This window comes from Semicossyphus pulcher, unplaced genomic scaffold, assembly GCF_022749685.1.
Source record: "Semicossyphus pulcher isolate SPU_LCO1_2020_fin unplaced genomic scaffold, fSemPul1.0.p SCAF_5, whole genome shotgun sequence".
Lineage (NCBI taxonomy): Eukaryota > Metazoa > Chordata > Actinopteri > Labriformes > Labridae > Semicossyphus > Semicossyphus pulcher.
The window spans coordinates 18,784,993-18,808,395 of record NW_027211726.1 but is presented as its reverse complement, the minus strand read 5'-3'; the positions used below and the strand labels follow the sequence as shown (position 1 = coordinate 18,808,395).

The following is a 23,403-nucleotide window of genomic DNA, read 5'->3' as shown; positions in this document are numbered from 1 at the left end:
TTCGTCCTCTACTCTGCTAATCAGGAACAGATCGGCTGCAGGAGCCGGATTTGTCAGCAGAGCTGTCAATCATTCTTTTTACAGCATCAACAAAGTAATTAAAAATAAACTTGTCAGAAAAATGAACACTTGGATGTAAATCAGCACGATAAGAACTAACTATGATGACAGAAAAATGTATTTGTCGTGTATTTTGATTTTGTAGTTTGACTCATGTCCCATCTGTTAACATGGAGGAGGCGGGCTTTATGACCTAAACTGCAGCCAGTCAGCAGGGGGGCGATAGAGATGTATTGGCTTCACTTTTAGTCTGTGAGTCAAACACACATATACATATACTCACCTTCAGACAGGTGGGCGGTGAGCGGCGTCTGTGTCTCCTTGCAGTAAGAGACCACCTCTTTGGGAAGGAAGTCTACCTGTGTGATCTTTGAGGCCCCAAGTCTATGCATCCTGCGCCTGGGTGACAGAGACAACACGTCCTTATTAACAAATCCTACATTCAGCACATTACATTTGAAGTTTTAAAGCAATCAGTAACATGTAGAGCCTCGTGTCTGTGGCAACAATGTGCTTAGCATTCAGATGAATGAGCCATTAGAGTGGTTGACCCTCAAATGAACTATTAAACTAGACTAATAACAAGTGACATGCAATACCAAATAAGGTGTATAGCAGTGTTATTGTTTTGAGGAGAGAAGGAAGATGTACCCGAGCTCAGAATCAGCCTGCAGCTGCAGCACAGAGGGGTCTGTGTCCCACTGCAGCGTCCTGATGTCACCAACAGGGGGGGCAAGAGAGGACATGCATGTTTACAGTCAGACGCATTATAACAAACACTTGAGCACATGTATCAGTGGCGCACAAACACACATGAAACATGTATGTGCGCACTCACTCACCCGCAACCCCACTTATCTAGAGAATAGCTTAACACGGAAATTCCCATCGAATTTCGTGCAGGCGCTGTTAATGGAAACATGTTTGGATAAGTGGACGTAGCGTGGGAGGGCTATACATTAGGGAGACATTATATTTCATTAGACTTCAATATACTCAATTTATTTAAAGATCTCTGCTCATAGATTTCCTGGTCTAGTGCCAGGAATCTATAAGTTGAAAATACAGATACATGTATGGACAAGAAATGTTGCATTGTTGTGGGGAAGAAGGTCAAAATGATTGTTCTTCAGTGGGAAAACAGTTTGACCTGTGGACTTCTGCAGAAATCTTTCGTGTGATGTTTCAATCATGTAGCCTACTGCATCAAATATATAATTCAGATTGACGCCTACATACATCATGCATCCTTGACTGTATTTTTAGACATTCTTAGTCTTGATGATTCACATGAAAATATGTGCCCAATGATACATGAAGACCATGAACAATGTATGCAGCAACATGAGTTCTATCTCACATCATAGCAACATCCAACAGTACATAATCACATGTAAACAGCATATGAACATTAAATGAAATGCATTTATAAAGATTAAGCTCGACATTCATGACAATGTTCTTGCCATGCATGACCAATGAGTTGGACAAACTGTGAGAAAATAGCTGAGCTCGTTCAGTATATTTGCATGGGTCTTCAGCTACTATTCGGGAGGTACCGTAAAATCCAGAATACAAGTCACACCGGAATATAAGACGCAGTCTGTTTTGGGGGTTATTTTCACACTGTTTTTCAATTTATTTAATTTAAAACACACTCAAAACACACACAAATTACAGCCTACTAGGGATGCACGATATTGGATTTTTTGCCGATATCCGATATGCCGATATTTTACAGCTCATTCAGCCGATTAACGATACCGATACCGATATTTTTTTCCCGCACACCTAATTGCAGAGATCATCAACTCTCTTCTGTATTGGAGTTAGCGTACAGTATAATGGCGATACTCTTATCACATTTGTTACAACGGTCGGGGTGACGGGTCTTGAGATGGTTAATCAAGTTTGTAGTGTTGAAAGACTTTGCCTTGGCTCCTCCTCGCATCACCGAAGCTGAGCAGTCAATGCAAATAGCAGTTTTGCTATCACTTTCGGACACTTTGAAAAACTTCCACACCACGGACATTTTGGCTTCTAGCTCTCTCATGCTGCAGGTAGACACACGTGACGTCATCACGCTGCGCCGCGCAGGTCTTCTTCGTGCCGGGGACATTGCGCCGAGGTCGGGCATTTAATCAAGTATGCAGCAGCCCATTATTTTATCGGTTAATTATATCGGCGGATATCGCCGTGTTGGCCAATATCCGATAGTTCATTTGTAAGCCAATATCGGCCGATACCGATAACGTGCCGATAATATCGTGCATCCCTACAGCCTACCATCTGTTTTGGCCATGTGGAGTTCGCAATCCTGCTAGCTACCGGTGGTGTAGCTAGCGGTAGCTGGCAGCCTACGGTAACTTTGATTGCTGTGAGGGTGACGGCTGCAATGGCGAGACGACGTGTTAGCAACCGAATAGCGCCATCGTCTGGGTAAAAGGCCGTAACACAATAACATACCTTTCTGCATTTTATACTGGTATATTGGTCGCACCGGTATATAGGACGCAGCCTACTTTTTAGATGAAAAAATACGTATTAAAAGTGCGTCTTATATACTGAATTTTATGGTAAATGATTACAGTAAAATAAAACAGCCACTGAAAACTAGGGAGTTGATGGCAACTTGGCTGAAATGGAAGAGCTGTAAAAGTCTAACGCTTCCAGCATCACTACACCTTCTGATGATACCTTTTAGGGCCAGCAAACACGCCCATTACAGCATCAGCCTGTGCCACACAGCGCCAGGTGAGAGTGGCAAGGTATTTCTTTAGCCTGACAGACCGGCTGTTTTACAGTAACAGCGATGACACTTTAAGCAGCAGATTGTCAACTCTGTGAAGGCTGAAATGACTTCTGTGGCTCAACTCATGCGAGCTGATATTAAAGGAGACAGTGGGGCATCAGACAGGAAGTCACCACAGGAGAGCAGGGGGAAGAAGGACGGAGGGGCACTGCACTGTTTTGATCTTATAAACCGTGATATCAACACATAGTTGAGACCACTGACAACACTGTGGGTGCCTCTCGGAGTAAACAAAAGAAGGGTGGGGAAGGGGGGGGGGCCTGGGTTTGACAGGAAAATGCTTACCTTGAGGTCTGTGCTTGGGACTTGTTTTTAGAGAAACCTGACCTAAGAAGGGACACACACATACACAGCCACAAATGGAGAAGCTCAAAATGGCATGCCATGATCCAGGGTGGATTTGGGGGGGGGAAATCTAACTAACTCACCAATTTGTAAAATCCAATTTGTAAAAGCTAAAAAGGAGCGGAAAGTCTTATATAAGACATCAAAGTCATGATACATGAACTTCATTGCGTTCCCACACCTTCATCATCCCCAATTCCACCGAAGGTCATACCAGAACAAAACATCACTCATGACTAATGACTCACACACAGACCTCGACAGTCAGCTGCCATTTAAAAGCAAATGGAAAGCGATTGATGACCACTCTCTTCTAAACTGCAGGCTTAATTCACCAGAGAAGCCATATGCAGAACTTAAAGTGTTACAGGTGTTTAAGGAGCGTGCATGAGGCATAAGCTAGTACACCTACAAAACAGTGACAACAGGGGAGAAGCTCACATTATGTCACTCAAAACTTCCCTTTGCAGCCAATGTATGGTTCATGCATGTTTGGCTCCATATTCAACACGTAAACTGGCTCATTAATTCTGCTGTCAGAAAGTTTACCAAACTCTCAGTGTGTTCAAACTAAACTTCTTTTGTAGGATTTTGACGACAGCTGAGATTTACCTCGAGCTCAAGCTTAGCTTCTCAGGGCTAGCTATGAGAAGCGACGAGCTGTACAGTGGTCATCAAAACACAGTATGACATGACGACTGACAGATAACACATTGAGTACCTAACAAGGCACCACAGCCTCACCATTAGTGACACTCAGCCTTACCTAAACCTGTTGTGCCATTGACAGGAGGAGAGACAGAATATGTGTCAAAAGTATCCAAGGACATCCACAGCCCAAACAATCTTTACATTTTTATACTTTTTAGGCCACATGGTTCTTTCAGATTAAAGACTGGGGCGCATCATGCAGTTTACTGGTAACCTTTTGATGAGCAATCCTGCTTATAGTGAAAATGCATCAGCTTGTGCATCTTGTGTTTGTTTTAGTTTAAAACCTGAAATTCAAGTATTTCCAATTACTGTATATAAAGATGGACGATGCGTACTCCATCTGCTCTCATTGTACAAAGTTAATGACAAAATACCCCCAGTGACAGGCGCTGCCATCTTGTGCTGGTGACGTCATTTGGAGCCAGAGCTGCGCAGTAAAGAATGGCAGGTGGAGCGACTGTAGACACTTCCACTAACCTAAACACACACTTAACTTTCCGGTGTGTTTAACAGCAGAACAGCTTCTCATGTTGGTCTGAAGCAGACGTTCACAGATATGGAAACTTCAATGACTGTAGTGATTGTTTTAGTTAGGTCACCTCTCGCCGTTCCTCCTCTACTCTGCCAATCCGTAACAGGTTGTCTGCAGGAGCTGTATTTGTCAACAGAGCTGTCAATCATCCTTTTTACAGCATGAAATAACTAATTAAAAATAAACTTGTCAGAAAAATGAACACTTGGACGTAAATCAGCATGATAAGAACTAACTATAATGACAGAAAAATGTATTTAACATGTATTTTGCTTTTATAGTTTAACTCATGTCCCATCTGTTTACATGGAGGAAGCGGGCTTTATGAGCTATACTGCAGCCAGTCAGCAGGGGGCGATAGAGATGTATTGGCTTCACTTTTGTCTGTCATGTCGTCCATCTTTTTATACAGTCTATGGGTATTTCATTCTGGGATTTCTACAGCTTTTCAAAAAAAATATTGACTGTGAAATTGACCTTAAATCTGAAGTGTGAGGTTTTGGCCTACCTGCTTGCTGCTCCTCCATCAGCTGAGTCCTGGCTCCCTGTCTCACTGGGCGTGCTCACTGATTTGGAGGGGGACACAGGGGTCGGGACTAAATAATGAAAATAACATGAATCTAACATTAAATGCTGCAAAGAATGGACTGCGTCAAAAAATGGGATGTAAAGCAACAAAGTAAAACGAGTGATAGGACATATCAAATATAATGAATGATTAAAACAAAGGAGAGGAAGGGCAGGGCATTAAATGCAGTGGTGTGCCTTTTTATCACATGCAGTATAAATAACTCCAGCTAATATCAGCACAGCAGTGACCCAATTTTAAGGTGTTGAGGGTGTTGTTACAATGTCAGACCACTAGAGAACAGTGCTTCCAACAGCTTGCTGGAAGTGGCAGACACCCTGGGGACTCAACCTACAGTCATCTATCAGATGTGTCAGACAGAATTTTTTTTATAAATTATGCTTAAAAGTAAGTTTCTGTGTGCGTCATAGGTCTGCTGAATACTGATGAGATTTTCTAATCATGAAAGGGATCCTCAGAGGGATTTTGGCTGCAATTACTCAAGTTTGGTGTAAATTTAGAACCATCCGGGTCAGTTTAAGAGGAGGTTTTGTAACAGTTCACTAAACCTTTAATGGCACACTTACAAGAGAGCAAAAGGAACAGGATTTGAGGATTCATTGTGTTGAGTATGGGAGTTTTATGTACCTAGTGGAGGCTCCGGTGAGATGCCAATACTCTGTAGCAGGGCCTCGGTCTCCCTTCGCTTTCGGTCTAAGTCTGAATCCTCTGGGGTCATCTCCCTCTTCTGCTGGCTCTCTGACTGCTCAGGATGCAGAGAGAAATTTCCGATCACACATCATGAGCTAACATGTTAAAACATGCATGTGCATTTTGATCAAAAACTCCTACACCAACCTTCTGCACACAAATAGATGAATGTATGGACACACACAACCTCAGTCTTTTATGTGTCACGGCCTGACAAGAAGCAATTGAACACACAAACAGAACACACCAGAGTGCAAAACAGTATGGGTGCCATGTTGTGGGAATTTACTCACTTTCTTCCTTACCTCTTTCTTCTTCCTCTCCTCCTCCTTTCTCTTTTTTTCCTCCCTGATTTGGGCGAGGCGCTGCTTCTTGCGCTCCAGCTCGGCTTTTAGGTCGCTTTTGTCTGACATGGTGTCCTATGGGGCTTCAAGGCAGAGGATCGAACGGGAATGAGTTATGTATGACACTGTCACAATACGCTCTGATTTCATTGTTACATGATACAGGACAAAGATGTGGAGGTTAAACCAGTGGGCCACTGGGTGTGGCAGTTAAACATCAATATTCAGTAGATCCGTAACCTTGCAGGTTGAGCAATGAATAAGGCTTAAAAGTGACCAATCCACTGTGCACACTAGGCCATATTCAAGTGGGAGGGATATCCACATTGTACCTACTTTGTAGAACTAGTCCGGTGTATGTAGGCCAACTTTCGTTTGACACTTCTACTGTTCAATATCTATCAAACCACTCAATGACTTGCTATTTTATCTTGGTACTGCTTTAACACCCGAATTTCCCCCCGTGGGATCAATAAAGGATAATCTTATCTTATCTTATCTTATCTTACTAAATCTTAAAGTCTGATGAACAATACAATTTCCTAATTTGACGCAAAAGGTTGAAAAGGTCAACATTGTCCCAATTCAGTCTGAGTAAACAGCAAAATCCTAGTTTGATTATGTAATTAGGAAGATAATTAAGCCTATGTGTGAAAAAATACAGACTAATGGTATCATTATGGCTGGCTTAAGGTCACTGAAAATGAAAGTGGATTACCTATTTATAGCACTCTGCATCCTCACTAGTGTTCTGCTGTGTAAGGCCCACTGTCACATCTCCCAGACAATGCACATGAATAGATGGCACTTGACCCCGGAGATTTAAAAACGTCTGCTAAAGCTATTTGAAGCGTTTTAGGCTGTTACATCTTAAAACATAAGAAACAAATGAACTGAGACACACAATGCAACCGTAACAGAAAACACAGGTCACTTAGCTGAATAAGAATACTGGAATAAATACATACTTTCAATGTTCGTTTAGCAACCTGACGTTAGCAGGGCAAAAGGCATTCGCAGCTAGCTAATCACACATTTGACCGCATTAGTACCTACGTCAATATGTTCAAAGGCCTGTCCGTGAATACAGCAGTGAATTTTGACCAAAAAGGGCTATTTTCAGCGAAAGTAACCATTTAATGTAGTGTTATTGTTCACTCGTACCTCTTCCAGTCGTACTGATAATGATGTGTCACCCGGCAAAGATGCTGTCTCACTGCTGCACCCCGACAAAAAAATCAACACATCCTTTAACCTAAAATCAAACCGAATCACGGTGTCCTTGCACCCACCGAAAAGGTCGTTTGAACCTCCACGTGTGACTATGGGTGACACTGGTTAAAATAGATCATTTCAGCGGTCTACTGACCCAAATAACACATAAAACAGGTGCACCGCACGCCGATACATCCCTAGGAGGAGTAGGATGATGTGGAGAAGGAGGAGAGGAAATCCCTCCTCCTTTGACACGCACTGTCATCCTCTCATCGCTTCTGCAACGGCGCCATCTAGTGACCATTTGGTGGTAGTGCGTTAGAGGAGCCAAAGCTAAGAAATAACACAAATGTTGATACTTTTACCTGACTGTACCATGATACAATGTCTGTTTTGATTTTATATTAGGGAAGACTATTATTCGTGGTTCAACGCTAAGTGAGTGTTAAGTTGGCAGCCCATTAACATTGAGATTTACAGTGTGGCAGCGACAGGTAACCGTTAGTCAATGCATCAAATTGGGTGCTTTGCAACGACTTTGTCCCAAATGAATACCCGTACGTTGTAAAAAAAAAAAAAAAAAAAAATCCTTTTTTCAGCTGAGTTATTTCCGGAAGAGTTCAAAAAACGTCAATTTATTTATTTTTTTAAATAAAAAATGTTTTATTCTTTCTCATTCACGAGTGAGTTATGCAATTAAACCTATTTTGTGCAATACTTACTTGTGAATGTCCAATATGTGAATGTGCAAGTGAATGTATATTTCCGCCTCTGCCATAAATGTGTATATTTTGCCTACGTTAGCCTATTTAGAAAAATGTACATATTTCTCAAATATCCTTATTCTTTATTTTGTTTTATTCTGTGTTATTACTGCATCCTTTTTTGTTCATATATTTTATTTTATTAGATTTTATATGTCCCTTATATCTAATATTAACCATTTTAATTGGAGCCTCCCAGCATAAGAATGTCACACAGTTGAACTTGTATAACCGGAGTGACAATAAATCTATTCTTTATTTTATTTTTTTTACTTGCTGCTATTTTTTCTTAGTGTTGCTGCAACACCTTATCTTATCTTATCTTATCTTATCTTATCTTATCTTATCAGGCTGGATTTTTAAGATCTATTTGAATTCCCTAAAAACTGTAAAACCCACTCGCTCACACAACCTGCACGATTTCTTGTCTTAATAATTAATTCCAAATCAACCCACAGAGTTGCTCTTCAGTGATGTCACTAGGAATACAAGCCATTTTAGAGTAGGACTAAAAAGGGTTTTTTCATACACTCCTATGTCTCTTATCACTTAATTTCCCTGTCCAGCCAAAAGCTGATTTGGATGTTCTCTCCCATCAGGCCTATCACACTTTCTTTCCAAGGACACTTGAATTCACCCAATAGTTGGTTGACAGGGAACTGCTTTCTGCATAAACACACTTGCATATTCCTGTTTCAACTTGTACTGGTGAAATAGGTGTTCCCAATCAAAGAGCCCAAGCTAGATGAGTCACATCTTTTTTAAGTCTGTCTTTTTGTCAGTCTTATTATCCTTCTTACTGCTGCATGACTTTTTTTCATACTTTATCCCATGGTAAAAGCTCCTTTCATTAGTTTATATAATCTATTTTGGTTTCTCACAGCGACTTTACATTTATCAAAGGTCCATGGTATTGCCTTCATCTTTATTTCCACTCTTTGCAGCTGTTCTTAAACCTTCTCTTTTAAATATATATTTATTTCAATGGATATGACTATGTACAGAGTAATCATTACTCTGTTATTTAAACTTATTTCACTTTACACCAATTGTCTACCTCAGTCCGCTTCAGTCACAATAAAGAATGAATGTTTATTTTACATAAGATTTGACAATGGTCACCACCTACAGAACTTTCTTGGTCGACTTTCCAGTTACATATTTTTGGAATATTATTTAAATGTAAAGATAAAAGAAACACTCATTTCCTGTATTAACATACAGCCTTGTTTTTCTACCATCATTGAAGCAGACCAAAATCCTTTTATTAAAATCAGTTGTCTCCCATTATACTTGCTCTACTTTGCCCTTCTTCAAGGTTATTCATTTCTATTTTCTTGCAAAAGTTATTACAATAATTAACAATCCCTAATTTCTTCCATTAAACCCCCTCTTCCAGCACAAACTGGTACCGGGAAAATCTTGGCCCTCATTGGTTGATCTTAATGTCAATCCCTCCTTGTCCCCGCCCAACAACAACAACACGTCTCTCAGCGCTGGAAGTTGCATTTGAAGGACATTCAGCAACTTGCCAAGATGCGAGGAAGCTGCTCGAGAAAAACAACCGCTAGGAAATGTTAACCAGCATCCTGAGAGATGTTAGCTAATTTGACGAGGGGTGACTTGTAGCGACGACGTCGAGCTTTAGCCGTGCTAGCACAGTCGTCAAGGTGGAGCGTGCTGGAGAAAGAGAGGACAGTTTGTGCCTGTTGTTCGCTGACCGTTGAAAAATGAAGTTCGCTCAGTTTCTACTGAAGAACGGCTCCGTTGCTGGGATACCGAAACAAGTGGAGAGGTTCTCTAAGTTCTCCCCCTCTCCCTTGTCTATGAAGCAATTCATTGACTTTGGTGAGTGCTTCCCAGTAGTATTGATTACTTTGACGGACATTGAACGTTACTTAATTCTTTGCTCAGATGGCAGTTGCACAACTCAGGTTATTTTCTTTGTGTGGTGACAGCTGACTGTGTAGTAAACGGGTCATTGACAGACAACTGCAGTTAAATAAACATACAGACAGTCATTAATGCAACTTCTAATGACTTAAATGTGTAATTGTGTCTCTTACTGCACATGAGTGTGAAATTACCACTTTGGTTTTGATTATTTATGTATAAAAGGGACTTTATGCAGGACACAATTGGTTCCTGCAATGGCCAACAGAAGACAGCTGATGTGATTTATCTCTGCACTGACATACACAACCTCTCATGTGACTGCTACCTCAGCATAAAATAGGCATCCAAAATGCATATATTTACTTCATGGTTTTCCATTTATAAGTTGCACAACAGAACCCTCTATGGGAAGCCCATGTCCTTAAATAATCCTTGACATAATTCCTCTTAACGTTTTAAAGGGTCATTGTTTTTCCTCTGTTTCTGTCCCTCATGTGACCGCAGGCTCGGCCAATGCATGTGAGAAGACCTCGTTTGTGTTCCTGCGGCAGGAGCTTCCTGTCAGGCTTGCCAACATCATGAAGGAAATTGATTACCTCCCTGACAAGCTCCTCAGCACTCCATCCTTAAAGCTCCTCACCAGCTGGTAGATATATAGACTACAATACTACATATCCATATGTTTTACTGAAAATCATTCGTATCTAGAAACAGTAGCCTGAAGGACCTACTTTTATTTTCCACGTTTCCAGGGTGCTACAGTTGCAGATGAACTAGTTCTTGTTTCAGCAGTGGATAGACAGGCAACAGCGGCGTTTAGGTCTTTTTACAACCCCTGTTTTTAATCTCTGAAAGTATACGTCCCTTATATTATAGCCTTCTTATCTTCAGCCTCCAATATGAATTAGATCCACAGACCTGTATGGACTTCGGTATTATTAACTACTTAAAGGCTTACAGCTTTGATGACAACATTGCTCTTATAGTTGTCAGAGGTCGTGTGAGGTTTTGTCCCTGTCCGCCCTGTTTAAATATTCCTCACACCCCCTCCTTCCTCACCCAGCTGCTCTGTGTACATCTCAGGCTGGATGCCATTGATCTTGGCACATAGCTTTACAGTAGGATCTCTGTTTGATTAGTCCCTTTTTCATGTGTTATTCTTATGTAACCCTGAGAGACTATGTATATGCTCTGATTTCATTGTACCATAAAGATGGTGCATATGTTTGTGGTCATAACTCGCAGACAGGTAGAGGTATACGGGTGTATGTGTACTATGTTTTTCTTTACGTTCTATAGATGGAAAGGCTGTAAGCATTTAGGGTACGGCCGAATACAGCCGTGGATTTGTGGGAAAAATGATAATTACATCTGTTCTGTCTTTTAAGCTGTTAGTAGAATAGCTTTAATCATTTAACTTGTCATAATGAGATATAATGAAACACTCCCGGAGGTAAGTGACAGGGTGACAAAAAGTTTAAGTTGCAGGTTAGGTGTAGGAGAGCTTTACCCTAGCTTGTTGATTCTGTGTACAAGTCATGGTAACAACAAGGTCATTACCCCACCCCCCACTCTTTTCACAAGAGCCACAGTAATATCTATATTTGGCAATGCACCTCTTGTACTGTGACTTTCTCGTCCCACTGCTGCTGAGCACTTTGTATTGCCAGCAAAAGGGTTCATCAATCACTTGTTAGTTTTGGCGACCAGGGGAGAGAGACGCCTCAGTATTTCCCAACAAGCTTGTATAAATACAGTAAGTTGTAATCTGTTTGCATGGCGGGCTTTGATCTAAAGTTGGAGAGTAGAAGGTCAGCTGAGGGACAAAGGGAAGGGAGCGCGCAGGAATCAAAGCCACAAACACTGCTGTCACCTTTCACCCAGTTTTTCTGCAGCGGGACAGCACAAGGGAGTGTGATTCAATGAGCTCAGCACTCAAGTCTTTCACATCCATTGGGCTATAGATAAAGTCTGTGATAAAACAAGCAAAGAGAGGACAGTGTCATGCTAATCATGTGGAAGTCTTTTGCCTAATTACACAGTTGTTCAAGTTAAAGTGCCCTAAATATAGATTCTCTTGAATGAAATCACAAGACAGATGTTTTTGGAGCCTCTGTTACAAAGTTAAGTAACTACAGTTGAGTTGTGTTTCTAGTATTCTATTAAAATCTGTGCCTTTGTGTCCGCCAGGTATTCACAGAGTTTGTTGGAGCTTGTAGATTTTCTGGAAAAAGATCCCGATGATCGAGAAGTCCTGACAAAGTAGGTCACACTTCGTGCTGCATATTTATAGCTTGTGTATAACATGTATGAACCTGAAGAATGTCTCTGTCTAGTTCTGTTTCTGTTACCAGTCCAGTGTGATAATTACTCGCTTACTGCCAACACTAATCCACTAAATCTGAATTGTTTTTCTTATCAACCTCAGTCTGCAAAGCTAGGATCGCTCCGATCAAACTCGCAACAGATTCCCGAAAACCAAAAGCTTGTTATGGAAACACAATTTTTCATGCTAACATACCTTGTTGTACAGCTCCAGAAGAACAATTACAATGTTGCTCCAAAGGCTCAATTAAGTTAATGCTCCACAGCTTCAGCAAAATCCAACAAGTTCCACTTCAATGCAGTCCAGCTATGGCAGATCAGTATCGCCTTTTAATTCAGAACATTTAATCCAGTTTATTCAGCAAATGTTGCCACATTTGCTACTTTTCACAGATACCATTTGTAAGAACTCTTCTTACTAACTTGAACATGGTGTCCTTAAATTGATGGTTGCATTACTATTATTATTATAATAAGCACTGCTGCAGCAATCATTGGACACCCTGGCACTGCTAAAAGTAGGCACTGTAGACCTGTTCAACTGCTTATGCTGTATTACACGGCCGATTGTACAGGAAGTATTTTATTCATATTTATAGTCATTAAAGAGGGGGTATTATGCTGTTTCACATTTTAAGACAAAGCGTTAAATCTGGAATATAAGTCACACCGGAATTAAAGACGCAGTCTGTTTTTGGGGGTATCCCAGAGGGAAAAATGTTTTCTATAGCTATTTATTAATAAGAACATGTATAAGTTATTTTAACTATATTTCAATTTATTTTCATTTAAAACACATTCAAAACACACACAAATTACAGCCTACCATCTGTTTTCACCAATTTGCAATCCTGCTAGCTACCGGTGCTGTAGCTAGCAGTAGCTGGCAGCCTACGGTAATGTTGATTTTTGTGAGGGTGGTGGCTGCAATGGCGATCATGACGGTGCATGTCCGTGACAAAGCGTTAGCAACATTTAAGTTAGCTTTCTTGCTTGAAACAGCGAGGAACACAGCACTGCGCCATATTGTAAATAGGAGATGTTGTAGCGGCTTGGACCCAGAAACAGTTTAATGCGGAGATGTGATGTCATGACTTAACAACTGGATAGCGCCATTGTCCGAGTAAAATACCGTAACACAATCACATACCTCTCTGCATTTTATACTGGTATATTGGTTGCACCGGTATATAGGACGCAGCCCATTTTGCAGATGGAAAAAAAATATATGAAAAGTGCGTCTTATACTCTTAATTTTTCGGTATATATAATGTTACTAAACGTGGGTGAAGTTTCAAATCTGTAGGTAAAAGTATGTTGGAGTAATCCCCAGGCTTCTCAGCTCAGTCTGCAGGCTGCTGTGTTCGCCAGGTTTCACACAGTTTATTTCTACACGCTGCACTTTCTGAAGTCAAAAAGTACAGCCTCAGCAGGCTTTGGAGAGCTGGCCAATCAGAATAAAGTGTTCTTGTAGGGCCGGGGCTTCTTAAAGGGACAGAGCTGATTGAGTTGTTTCAGTCGTTGAGGTTTTTTTTTTACTGTAGATTATGCTAAGCTACTCCACAGGTATCACAGAGTGAAATATGAAGCTTGAAATTAGCATAACACCCCCCTTTAAAGATGCTGTAATCATAGTCAGGAAATGAGTCAGCTCTGATACAAATACTAGAAATGGGTACATCCTTGGTAGCTTGGTGTTTATGTGTGTAAATGCTTGCTGTCCACATGTGTGTTTGTGGTTGGGGAAGATATTGATATATATTCTTCCAACACAAACAAATGACAATTTTAGTAAAAAAGGATTGGAGGATATATTCATCAGAAGATGTGTTCCTTGCTGTATTTTTAAGAGCCCTGTTGTTGGGCAAAAGTACAGCAATGATCTATATTTAGCAGGCATGTGTTCCCAATACCATGCATGCTGATGTGTAGATACACTACCATTAAACGTACTGTCCTCCCTCCCCTCTCCTCCCCATCACATCCTCCTCCTCCTCAGCTTCACACAGACTCTGGTGAACGTCCGGAACCGACACAACAACGTGGTGCCCACCATGGCTCAGGGCGTGGTGGAGTACAAGGACGCGTTCGGTGTTGACCCCGTCACCAACCAGAACGTCCAGTACTTCCTGGACCGCTTCTACATGAGCCGCATCTCCACACGCATGCTCATGAACCAGCACAGTCAGTATAGCACTCTGTGATTGACTGTGAGTTAATCAACACAGTTGCTCACACTCAAAGTTAATGTCCTTAGATTAATCTCAAAGTGCTGATAATGCACAATTTTTTATTATATGATTATGTAGTCTTTTTTATCACTTCAACTGCTATGGACTCGCTGTACTTGATAAATACTTTATATTTGATCAAATATTAACACATTTACAACGTCTGTGGACAGGGAATTGTGTCTGTACATGTGTGTGTTTTGACTAACACACATTTGTTGCATTGTGCCCTGTAGCATTGATCTTCGAAGGCAGTGTGAACCCAGCCCATCCCAAACACATTGGCAGCATTGACCCCAGCTGTGACGTCGTGGAGGTCGTAAAAGGTAATGAGTGATCTTCCCCAGTCACACTGCTGCTGTCTATACACACAAACACACACGCGCTCGATGTTCTATCTATTTTCCACCACTGTCTGTTCGTACAGAATCATGATCCTTTGACCTTTTATTAGCCGATATTTTTAGAGTCAGCAGACAGAGTGGGAAATAGAAACAGCTCATCGGCTGTTATGGACCTTCCTGTTGAATTTTGTGTAAATGGGTTCTCAATGAAAACGTTATGTCTTTTAGTGTTGTTCTTCATTCAGCATGAGTATGCTTTTAGTGTAGGTATTTTTATATCATGGTAACCACAGCTGTTGTTTCTTGTTTCAATTTATAGATGCCTACGAGACTTCAAAGATGCTGTGTGAGCAGTATTACCTGACCTCTCCTGATATGGAGATCACAGAAGTCAATTGTAAGTCATACAAAGCAGCCATAACGTTTCTATTCAAAAGACAGATATTTGAACTGCAGATTATACCTTCAAAGAATGGGACAACAAGTTTACGTAGCTTAGCTTTAGCTTGGCAACACATCACCCTCATCTACCCTCACTGGCTTCCGGTCAGGTCCCTTATCTCCGATAAAATCCTTCTTCTAACGTACAAATCCCTCCATGCTCAGGCCCCCAAGCACCTTTCTGACCTCTTCCACCCCTATATCCCATCTTGGGAATCTGCGGTCCTCAGACAAGGACAGGAAGCCGGACTTTTGGGAAGAGAGCCTTCAGTGTGGCAGCCCCCACCCTTTGGAACTCTCTCCCTATTGATATACGCAACGCAACAACCATTCACTCGTTTAACAAACTGCTCAAAACCTTCCTTTTCACCAAGATCTACAATCAATAACAAAGATTACCCAGCTCACTTAGCTTTCTTACTATGTACTTGTGTTTTTGTTTGGACTCCCATGTAAAGCAACCTTGGGTTTCTTGAAAGGCGCCATATAAATCATCTTAAGTTATTATTATTATTGTTTATAATCAGTCATACAACATTGTTATAGTTTGAAATGTTTATTGCAGCAGCAGAACATAGCTTGTGTATGGCGTCTCGGCTCCGACCAAATCACTCCTTGCTGATTTTTTTTTACATGCAGAGATTGACAGATTTAAGATATTATCTTAAACCCCCTATTCGGAGCCTGCAGGTGGATGCTGGGGTGGTGGTGGGGCTGAAAGTAAGAGCGCAGTACTGGTGCAGGGCAGCGATGGCAATCTCAGAGCAGAGGGAGAGACAGGAAATCTTGCAGCTTAAATAGACCGCCAATTGGGAGGAAGTGTTTGTCAGGTGATGTGGAAGTGATGTATATCAATTATTAAATCAGTGCAGCTCGAGTTGTCTGCCTGAACTAGCTCGCAGGCGACGCCCTATTTACTGCCCTTGTGTAAGAAAGATAGTAATAATATCAAACAGAAGGGCGTTATTATATCATGTTCAAACATACTTGTACACTAAGGGTTGGATAACGGTTGACAATTTAATTACATAGCATGAAAAAGATGTCTTAACTTTAAACATTCATAAAATATGATACTTAAAGGGGCGGTATTGTTCTAATTTCAAGCGTCATATTTCACTCTGTAATACCTGTGGAGTAGCTTTGCCTTAAGAAACCCCGCCCCTACAAGCCCGCTTTCTTCTGACTGGGCAGTTCTCCGAAAGCCTTTGTGATGTCACAAAGTGGATGGTGTAGAAAGAACTGTGTGAAACCTGGTGTTCACAGCAGCCTGCAGACTGAGCTGAGAAGCCTGGGGATAGATTTACTTTTTATTCTCTCGTCTTTAAGATTGAGCTTTCATAATGCTGCCTCTTTAATAGAATAATTCTGCAGGTTATTGCAAAAACATCTCCATAAATCATTCTTAAAATCCTAATTCCCACTGTTGTATATCAGAAATAAAATGTCCTAGTGCTTTGAATTTTAACTTTGTCTGCACGTCTTGGCAGTAAAAGTCAAAATACTATAACTCAAAATGATTAATGGGTCTTTTATGCCTTGTTCCTGGCACAGTACGGTCTTGCCTTTAATCAGCTGATGTTAAAAATGTGTGTGTTGTATTAGGACAGAGTTAACATAGTAGCTTGATTAGCATGCTGTCTTTGTCTTCAGTTGACTGAACTTCTCAGTGTGTTTACAAGCTCATAGATTTTTCTTTTTCCACAGCCAAAAACCCCGACCAGCCCCTCCACATTGTCTACGTGCCATCCCATCTCTACCATATGCTGTTTGAGCTTTTCAAGGTACAGTACCCAACAAACCTGAAACCAGATGCATGTTGTTCTTCACCACATGTCTGTTCACTCCACTGTGCGTGATCTCCTCAGAACGCCATGAGAGCTACAGTAGAGACCCATGAGACGAGCCTGACGTTGCCCCCGATCAAAGTGCGAGTTTCACTTGGAAGTGAGGACCTCACTATCAAGGTACACGAGGACACAGAGAGTTAAGGCTTAACTTGAGCCCGCTGTCAGATCAATGAGAGGACTGTTATAAATCAAACATATCTCTTTGCTGTTAGATGTCTGACAGAGGAGGCGGAGTCCCTATGAGGAAGATTGAGCGTCTGTTCAGCTACATGTACTCCACGGCGCCCAGTCCGGTCCATGTTGACAACTCTCGCAATGCACCTCTGGTGAGACTAAAGCTGTTGCACTTCACTGCTTAACTCTCGGGTATAAGTCAGTACAAGATATGCGACAAGACTACAAGCTTGCTTTTGCATTGTAAACATGAGCAGCCGGTCAGTGAAATGTTGCAGTGCTGTTTCAAACTGAGATTAAAATGTAATTCCTCACGTATTAAACAGAGACTCACACAGCAGAGCATGGTTGCAAATTATCTTATTACACAGAGGAATGCAGTCAGTGACATTTCATTGGATTAAACTGTAACCACATGAGAAAGTGAAGCATAACACATGTGGAATCCGCTTAATGTTTACAGTGTTGTAGGATGTTAGTAACTGACCCAGGCTAGTCTATGTGGATGCTTAACGCCTGTTATTTGTCCTTCCCTCCCTCGTTCCCAAAGGCTGGTTTCGGCTATGGCCTCCCGATCTCCCGACTGTACGCCAAGTACTTCCAGGGAGACCTGCAGCTCTACTCTATGGAGGGTTACGGCACCTCAGCTGTCATATACTTAAAGGTGAGAACAGCATCACCTCCGCACCCTGACTGTCAAAAACAACGTAAAAGCTGAGTTGGCGTATGGTTCACACATAAAAGTAGTTTTAAAGAAGCACATGTATGGAAGCCCAGTGAGAAAAAATGTGGATCTGACTCCAGACGTTGCCTTCTGTTCTGTATCAAAGGCCTTGTCCTCAGAGTCGGTGGAGAGACTTCCTGTTTTCAACAAGTCCGCCTTAAGGCACTACCAGACAAGCACAGAGGCCGATGACTGGTGCATGCCGAGTAAGGACCCAAAGAAGCTCGGCAAGTATGAGAGGTGATGGCGGCCTGAGGGAGGAAGTGGAATTAAAGGGTTGAGAAGAAGAAGGTCCGCGCTGGACGAAATGAATAAACTTGTACTGTAAGTGAAGACGGCACTAAATGCTTTCGGCATGATGCCGGACCTGGACCTGATTCCTCTCACTCAGCAGTGAGAAATCAAAAGAGAACTTTAACTGCCAGCCTGCAGGCCATTTAACCCAGCAAATACTCTCCACGTTTATTTCATTTTACTGTATGATGATTGTCAGGTGCTGATATTAATGTAACGAGGATTAACCTCCCTTTGCCTCACACATTACCCTCTATTTTAAGTTGAAAGTTTTATATCGGAGTTTACTGTGAAAGAAGTATGCCAGCTGTATTTATGTCTGTTTTCTCTTTATTAGTATCATTTTACAACCTTAACACTGGTTAATTGTGTAACTGGGTTTTTTTTTTCTCATAAGGTTAAACAAACAACCCAGGGGGGGTCACTTCAGTTGAACAGAACGCGAACATGTTCAGTGACTTCAACATAAACACAAAGGAAGCAAAGTCTGTTCCTCCACTCGGCATTTGAGTCCTTGGTAACTCGAGGTATTGCATCACGCACACAGCTTCTGCATTTCACTGCAGTTCTCACACAGCAGCTGGTTAAACGTTGCATTAAATACAATTTTAACTTTGATTTGATCAATGTAAAATTAAGTCTATCTTTTCTCTTTAAGCTTCTTCAGTATGAAATGTAAACAAAATTGAATCCTTCAAATAGAGGATTGTGCATGTCAGTGAACCTACTTTCCGTGTGCCTTAACCTTTAACACATATAAGCTGAGATCATTGTGAGATGTATTGAGTCGGTGGGCATGCTATGGAGCTCCATAGATCAAAATGAAAGAAAATTAATTGTTAAAACATAGTATTGCAACATATTTCAAGCTAATATAAGTCGTTGTACTGTCAATGATCGTATTTGTATTGAAACGACTCCGAAGCTAACCTTCACAATAATATTCCTCTGCTGTTGTGACGCAGCAGGAACTAATGTACATTCACAAAAAGACTCGTCCAAGAATGTATTCAGTGTTTATTTATGCATGTCTTGTGTATTATAAGTTTTACTGTGTGAAATATTGTTAGCATTGCTGTTAGCCATCACGCTCCGAGTTAAGTGTAGCACTCCTAGACACATAGGACACCCCAGACAGGCTCAGACAGGCTGTAAGCACGCTGTATCGATCAAATAGATATTGACTTATCTGTATCTAACACTTTCCGTGCCATTAGGTCTTTAGATGTTGTTGATTCCCTGATGTTAGACTTGATTTGTCTCTAAAATGTTGGCATTTTTTTAAATGTTTAACGCTCACTCGCAGAGGCTGAGCGTTCCTGTACTGAAGCTGTGGTTCACCACTGAAAGGACCAGGGAATGTAGGAAATAAACATTTCATGACACCTCTCATTCTAGTGAAATATTTTGGGTATTATGTGACAAATTAATTTATCCAATATGTATAATTTCAGCTTTCATTACATCACAGAGTTTAGACAGAGGACAAAGATCTGTAGTGAGATATTAAACCGTCTCCTGTGGGTTAAGTTGCTCCTCGTTTTGTCCCTGCCTCACCCCTCTCTTTCTCTCTCCACAGCTTGTTTTAGGAAACTTTGCTCTGTTGTCTGTCACCAGTTCAGATACAGTCCAGTGACTTCTCATGGCCGGCTGCCATTATGGGCTGAGAACAGGCTGGCCTGCTCTTGTTTTGCCCATTCATTAGCGTGGCCCGCATGTGGTGCCCCATTCTGTCTGTCTCTCTAAATTCTGTTCTCTGCTTATTGAGGCATCATTAGTGTGACAGCAACACAAAAGCAGCATTATGAAAGCTCAATGTTAAAGAGAATAAAAAGTGAAATATTATAGTCCAATCTAAAGTAATAAACCTTTAAGTAATGTGTCTCCAATTCAAGGCGCGCCATCCCTTAGCAGATATAAGTTGCTTAATGTGAATCAACTGGGTGCATTGCTTACAGTCTTTTACAACAACGGCACAGCTGCCATGATGGTTTTTGCAGTGTGACCTCTGTTATTAAGGAGTTTAATGTGCAGTTAAACGGAAAAACCAGCTAATCTGCTAATAGGGAGTTATCATGAGAGTCTGAGAGGGAGCATTAAGCAGGTTGCCGGGTAGATTTGGAAGTATGATGACTGTGAGAGACGGGTTGGTGGGAAATACATGCATCAGAGACACATTATATATACTGACTGATCGTGTCACCTTAAAAGAGACTAATTAGCCCTCCGTAAAAGGTAATATAAAAATTAATCATGGTAGTCATACAGAAAGAGAGGTTATAGGTCACCATGAATTGAAATGACTAGAATTAGCACAGCATTAAATCACTGTTTTCTCACCTGTCCTTAAAGCATAAAAAGCGCACCAACAGCACCTGCAGACAGGTTGTGAATGTTCCAGTCAAAACACTCAGGTGACAGGCAACAGATCAGAGTATCGCTGCAATAAAGTAGCTGAATTTATGAGTGTCATCAGTACAGAATCCCCTCAGGCTCCAGTAATAAGTATTTCTTCACAGAGGGCGGCAGAGGCAGCTGTGCTACACCTCTGTGGCAGCGCTCAGCCAGGCTGCCTCTGATGGCACATCTGCTCAGGTGAAGCAGGCTGCGAGGAGCGTTGGAGCAAACGTCGAACAAGGAGTCGTAGAAGGCTTTGTGTCTCTGAGGAGCAAAGAGAAACCAGTTTGAGAAAGTCTTTTTTCAACAGAGAACTGCCTGGTGTGAGACAGTGCCACTTTACGGGTGGTTGGCTCCCAATTTATACTACATACATTTAAGGGTTGGAAAAAAAAGCTGAAATCATAGACGGATTCATACAGGAAATTATGTCATTGCTTCTATAGTCTACTCGTATTTTTCAAGACAAAGTATTAGTTGGCCCCTTTTCCTACCTTGTAGCTGTCATCAGGAATGGCAGCGCTCCACATCTTTGTCGTCTTCAAGCGTTCATAAGAGTTGACCATGATTTCTACGACTCCGGGGAAGTCGTGGCAGGACTTCAGCACCTAAACAAAACAACACACACCAGGTCATTATATGTTACAACACAACAATCTTACACATCTATGTACCTTGTGGAACTGTTGCGGGTAGATCCGAGCTGCGTTGTGGTTGAGCAGCAGCTGGTAGCAGAGCTCAGGTATGGCCATAGGCCTGACATCAGTTACTTGGAGGAGACACTTGATGGGGGCAGAGCCGTCGATGTCTATGACCCGTGTGTCTGCTCCGGCCTCAAGCAGCATCTGCATGACGACGTGATCGCAGTTCCAGGCGGCCCTGTGAAGAGCTGTTTTATTGTCCTCTCTTTGGAGGTTCGGGTCTGAAATAGAAGAGAAACGTTGCAAAAAACAAACCTCAAAGCCTCAATGATACATAACAAAACAGGTGGAACTAGTCAAAGTCTTGCACAGTCACTGGTCAGCACACTCACCTGCCTTGTGGTCCAGCAGGAGGCGACAGACCAGATGGTGGTCTTCCTTGTAGATTTGCTCTTTAGTGTCAAAAGCCCAGAAGGCCGCGGTCATCAGGGGCGTCTCCTGCAGAGCGTTGAGAGCATCCACAGAAGCTCCGTGGGCCAAGTACAGAGCCACCAGCTCTGGGATGCCGAATCTGGCTGCTGTGTGTAAAGGAGTCTCCTCTTGTTTACTTTTGCTCACCATGTTGACGTTTGCACCTTCATGGAGGAAAAAATGCTAATCTTTATTTGCACTTTTATCCATCAAATCATCTTTTCATGCCCCCTTCCCTCCTGACCTTTAAGGATGAGCTGCTTGGCACAGTCCACAGACTCCCGGCTGATGCAGTGGTGCAGAGGTGTGTGTCCGCTCAGAGACAGGATGTTGACCTTTGACCTGTGAGCCAGAAGCAAAGCAACAAAGTCGCTGTTGGCGATCCCACAGGCCACGTGCAGCGGCGTCTTCCCGTTGGGCATGTGGCTGACGGCTGCACCTTCCTCAAGGAGCACCAGAGCTGTTTCCAGAGCGTTGTACATCACACATACATGAATCCCCATCGCCCAGGACTTCTCCAGTTTGTAGCCTGGGAGCCAGTAACCTGTGGAAATCAAGACAACCAAATGAGTTTAAAGGCTGTGAAACTAGTGAGTGAACAGGTCCTACAAGCACCCAGTATTTTCTCTCAAATTTAGATTAGTAACGGTTCTTTCACCAGCAGTCTTAAGAATGATGTTTGTTGTAGTTCACCATGTGCAGTAGTGTTATTTTAAAGTCCAGCTTTGGATCCATGGGGATTTAGCTCCCCCTAGAGGATAAACTACAGAACTAATCAAATAGCTATGAAACTCGGTCGGTGTTTTTGTCTTTAATACTTTGTGAAAACAGATTTTCTCTCACAATCTTGTTCTTTACTCTGCATACAGTTTGGTATTATAATACTAACATGATAACTAATCTTTACATTTTTACTTAAATTTGATTTAAACTCACAGTAGCCTATATTTAGTACAGCTGGTGAAATGTGGATCAATGTCCAACTTCCTCTTTACCTTGTTTGTATGAGGCCAGTACCATGCCGGGGTCATCCACCTCCAGCACAGTGTTGATGTCTAGTTTCTCGGTGTGCAGAATGTGCAGGACCTGCTGGGCATCGTTGCTCTGCAGGGCCTCCAGGAACTCCCGCTTCAGCTGTTTCAAAGCCAGCCGAATGGGGCATAGTTCCTCCATGAGCTCTTTAAAAGAAGGGCCTCGCTCCTCGTGGGGCACTAATGTTCTCCACACAGCATTATAATAATGAAGGTGTCAACCATACCCACGCTGTAAGGCCTAAATGAGCCCGGCCATCAGATATGGGAGGTGTTGGAGGAAGGAGGTCGAAAATGAGGTAGATGAAGCAACAAGTGAGAGGAGGGAGAGGGGGGAAATAGCCTTGGAGAGAAATTAATCTGATTATAAATAGAAAGCAGAGAGGGAGGGGACTGAGAGCTACGACTGACTGTAGCTGACTCAGATCAGCCAGTCTGCTCAGGCAGGGGATGTCACATGGTACAAATAACAGCCCATATTTATATAATATTATGTCTTGTATTGTGTTCTTCAGTTGG

At 41.9% G+C, this 23,403-nt stretch overlaps 3 protein-coding genes across 11 annotated transcripts in view; 1 reads left to right on the top strand and 2 right to left on the bottom strand.

Annotated features, from left to right (window-relative positions):
- LOC138608471 (cytoplasmic dynein 1 intermediate chain 1) overlaps positions 1-7,500 on the bottom strand; it is a 94,482-nt gene extending 86,982 nt beyond the window's left edge. Inside the window, exons 1-8 of one of the 6 annotated variants that reach the window (XM_069681060.1) lie at positions 7,251-7,500; positions 6,036-6,169; positions 5,680-5,794; positions 4,972-5,110; positions 3,301-3,327; positions 3,158-3,199; positions 712-771; positions 344-459 (exon numbers count right to left, since the gene is read on the bottom strand). In XM_069681060.1, coding sequence (XP_069537161.1) covers positions 344-459; positions 712-771; positions 3,158-3,199; positions 3,301-3,327; positions 4,972-5,110; positions 5,680-5,794; positions 6,036-6,155 — 619 coding nt within the window. In that variant the 5' untranslated portion in view covers positions 6,156-6,169; positions 7,251-7,500. The remainder of the gene's footprint in view (positions 1-343; positions 460-711; positions 772-3,157; positions 3,200-3,300; positions 3,328-4,971; positions 5,111-5,679; positions 5,795-6,035; positions 6,170-7,250) is intronic. The other 5 variants (XM_069681062.1, XM_069681064.1, XM_069681061.1 and 2 more) reach the window with 5 other exon arrangements.
- Positions 7,501-9,598: 2,098 nt separating this feature from the next.
- On the top strand, positions 9,599-19,822 carry pdk4 (pyruvate dehydrogenase kinase, isozyme 4). Of its 4 annotated transcripts, none has more exons than XR_011309444.1 (12): positions 9,599-9,913; positions 10,466-10,607; positions 12,152-12,223; positions 14,286-14,470; positions 14,754-14,843; positions 15,181-15,258; positions 17,010-17,086; positions 17,171-17,269; positions 17,365-17,478; positions 17,877-17,990; positions 18,157-18,374; positions 18,742-18,783. XR_011309444.1 is itself a non-coding variant. In XM_069680994.1 (12 exons), exons 1-12 carry the CDS (start codon positions 9,796-9,798, stop codon positions 18,744-18,746), a joined length of 1,215 nt encoding a protein of 404 aa, XP_069537095.1. In that variant the 5' UTR covers positions 9,599-9,795; the 3' UTR covers positions 18,747-19,822. The 4 variants fall into 4 exon arrangements, 3 of the variants coding, with proteins under 3 accessions (XP_069537095.1, XP_069537094.1, XP_069537096.1); XM_069680994.1 differs by having other exon boundaries at positions 18,157-18,277; positions 18,742-19,822; XM_069680993.1 differs by having other exon boundaries at positions 18,157-18,290; positions 18,742-19,822.
- Positions 19,823-20,263: 441 nt separating this feature from the next.
- Positions 20,264-23,086, bottom strand: LOC138609425 (ankyrin repeat and SOCS box protein 4-like; the record flags this gene model as incomplete). The annotated part of the gene is made up of 6 exons (XM_069682071.1): positions 20,264-21,005; positions 21,236-21,349; positions 21,416-21,663; positions 21,775-22,017; positions 22,098-22,397; positions 22,849-23,086. Coding segments are annotated over 6 exons (1,332 nt in total), but the record flags the coding sequence as incomplete, so codon positions are not given.
- Between the last annotated feature and the right edge of the window lie 317 nt (positions 23,087-23,403).

Coding starts and splice junctions, on each gene's coding strand:
- pdk4 (XM_069680993.1), top strand. CDS start 9,796: ATGAAGTTCGCTCAGTTTCTACTGAAGAACGGCTCCGTTGCTGGGATA. Junction 15,259..17,009: donor GGAGATCACAGAAGTCAATT/GTAAGTCATACA, acceptor CTTTTTCCACAG/CCAAAAACCCCGACCAGCCC. Junction 17,087..17,170: donor TGCTGTTTGAGCTTTTCAAG/GTACAGTACCCA, acceptor TGATCTCCTCAG/AACGCCATGAGAGCTACAGT.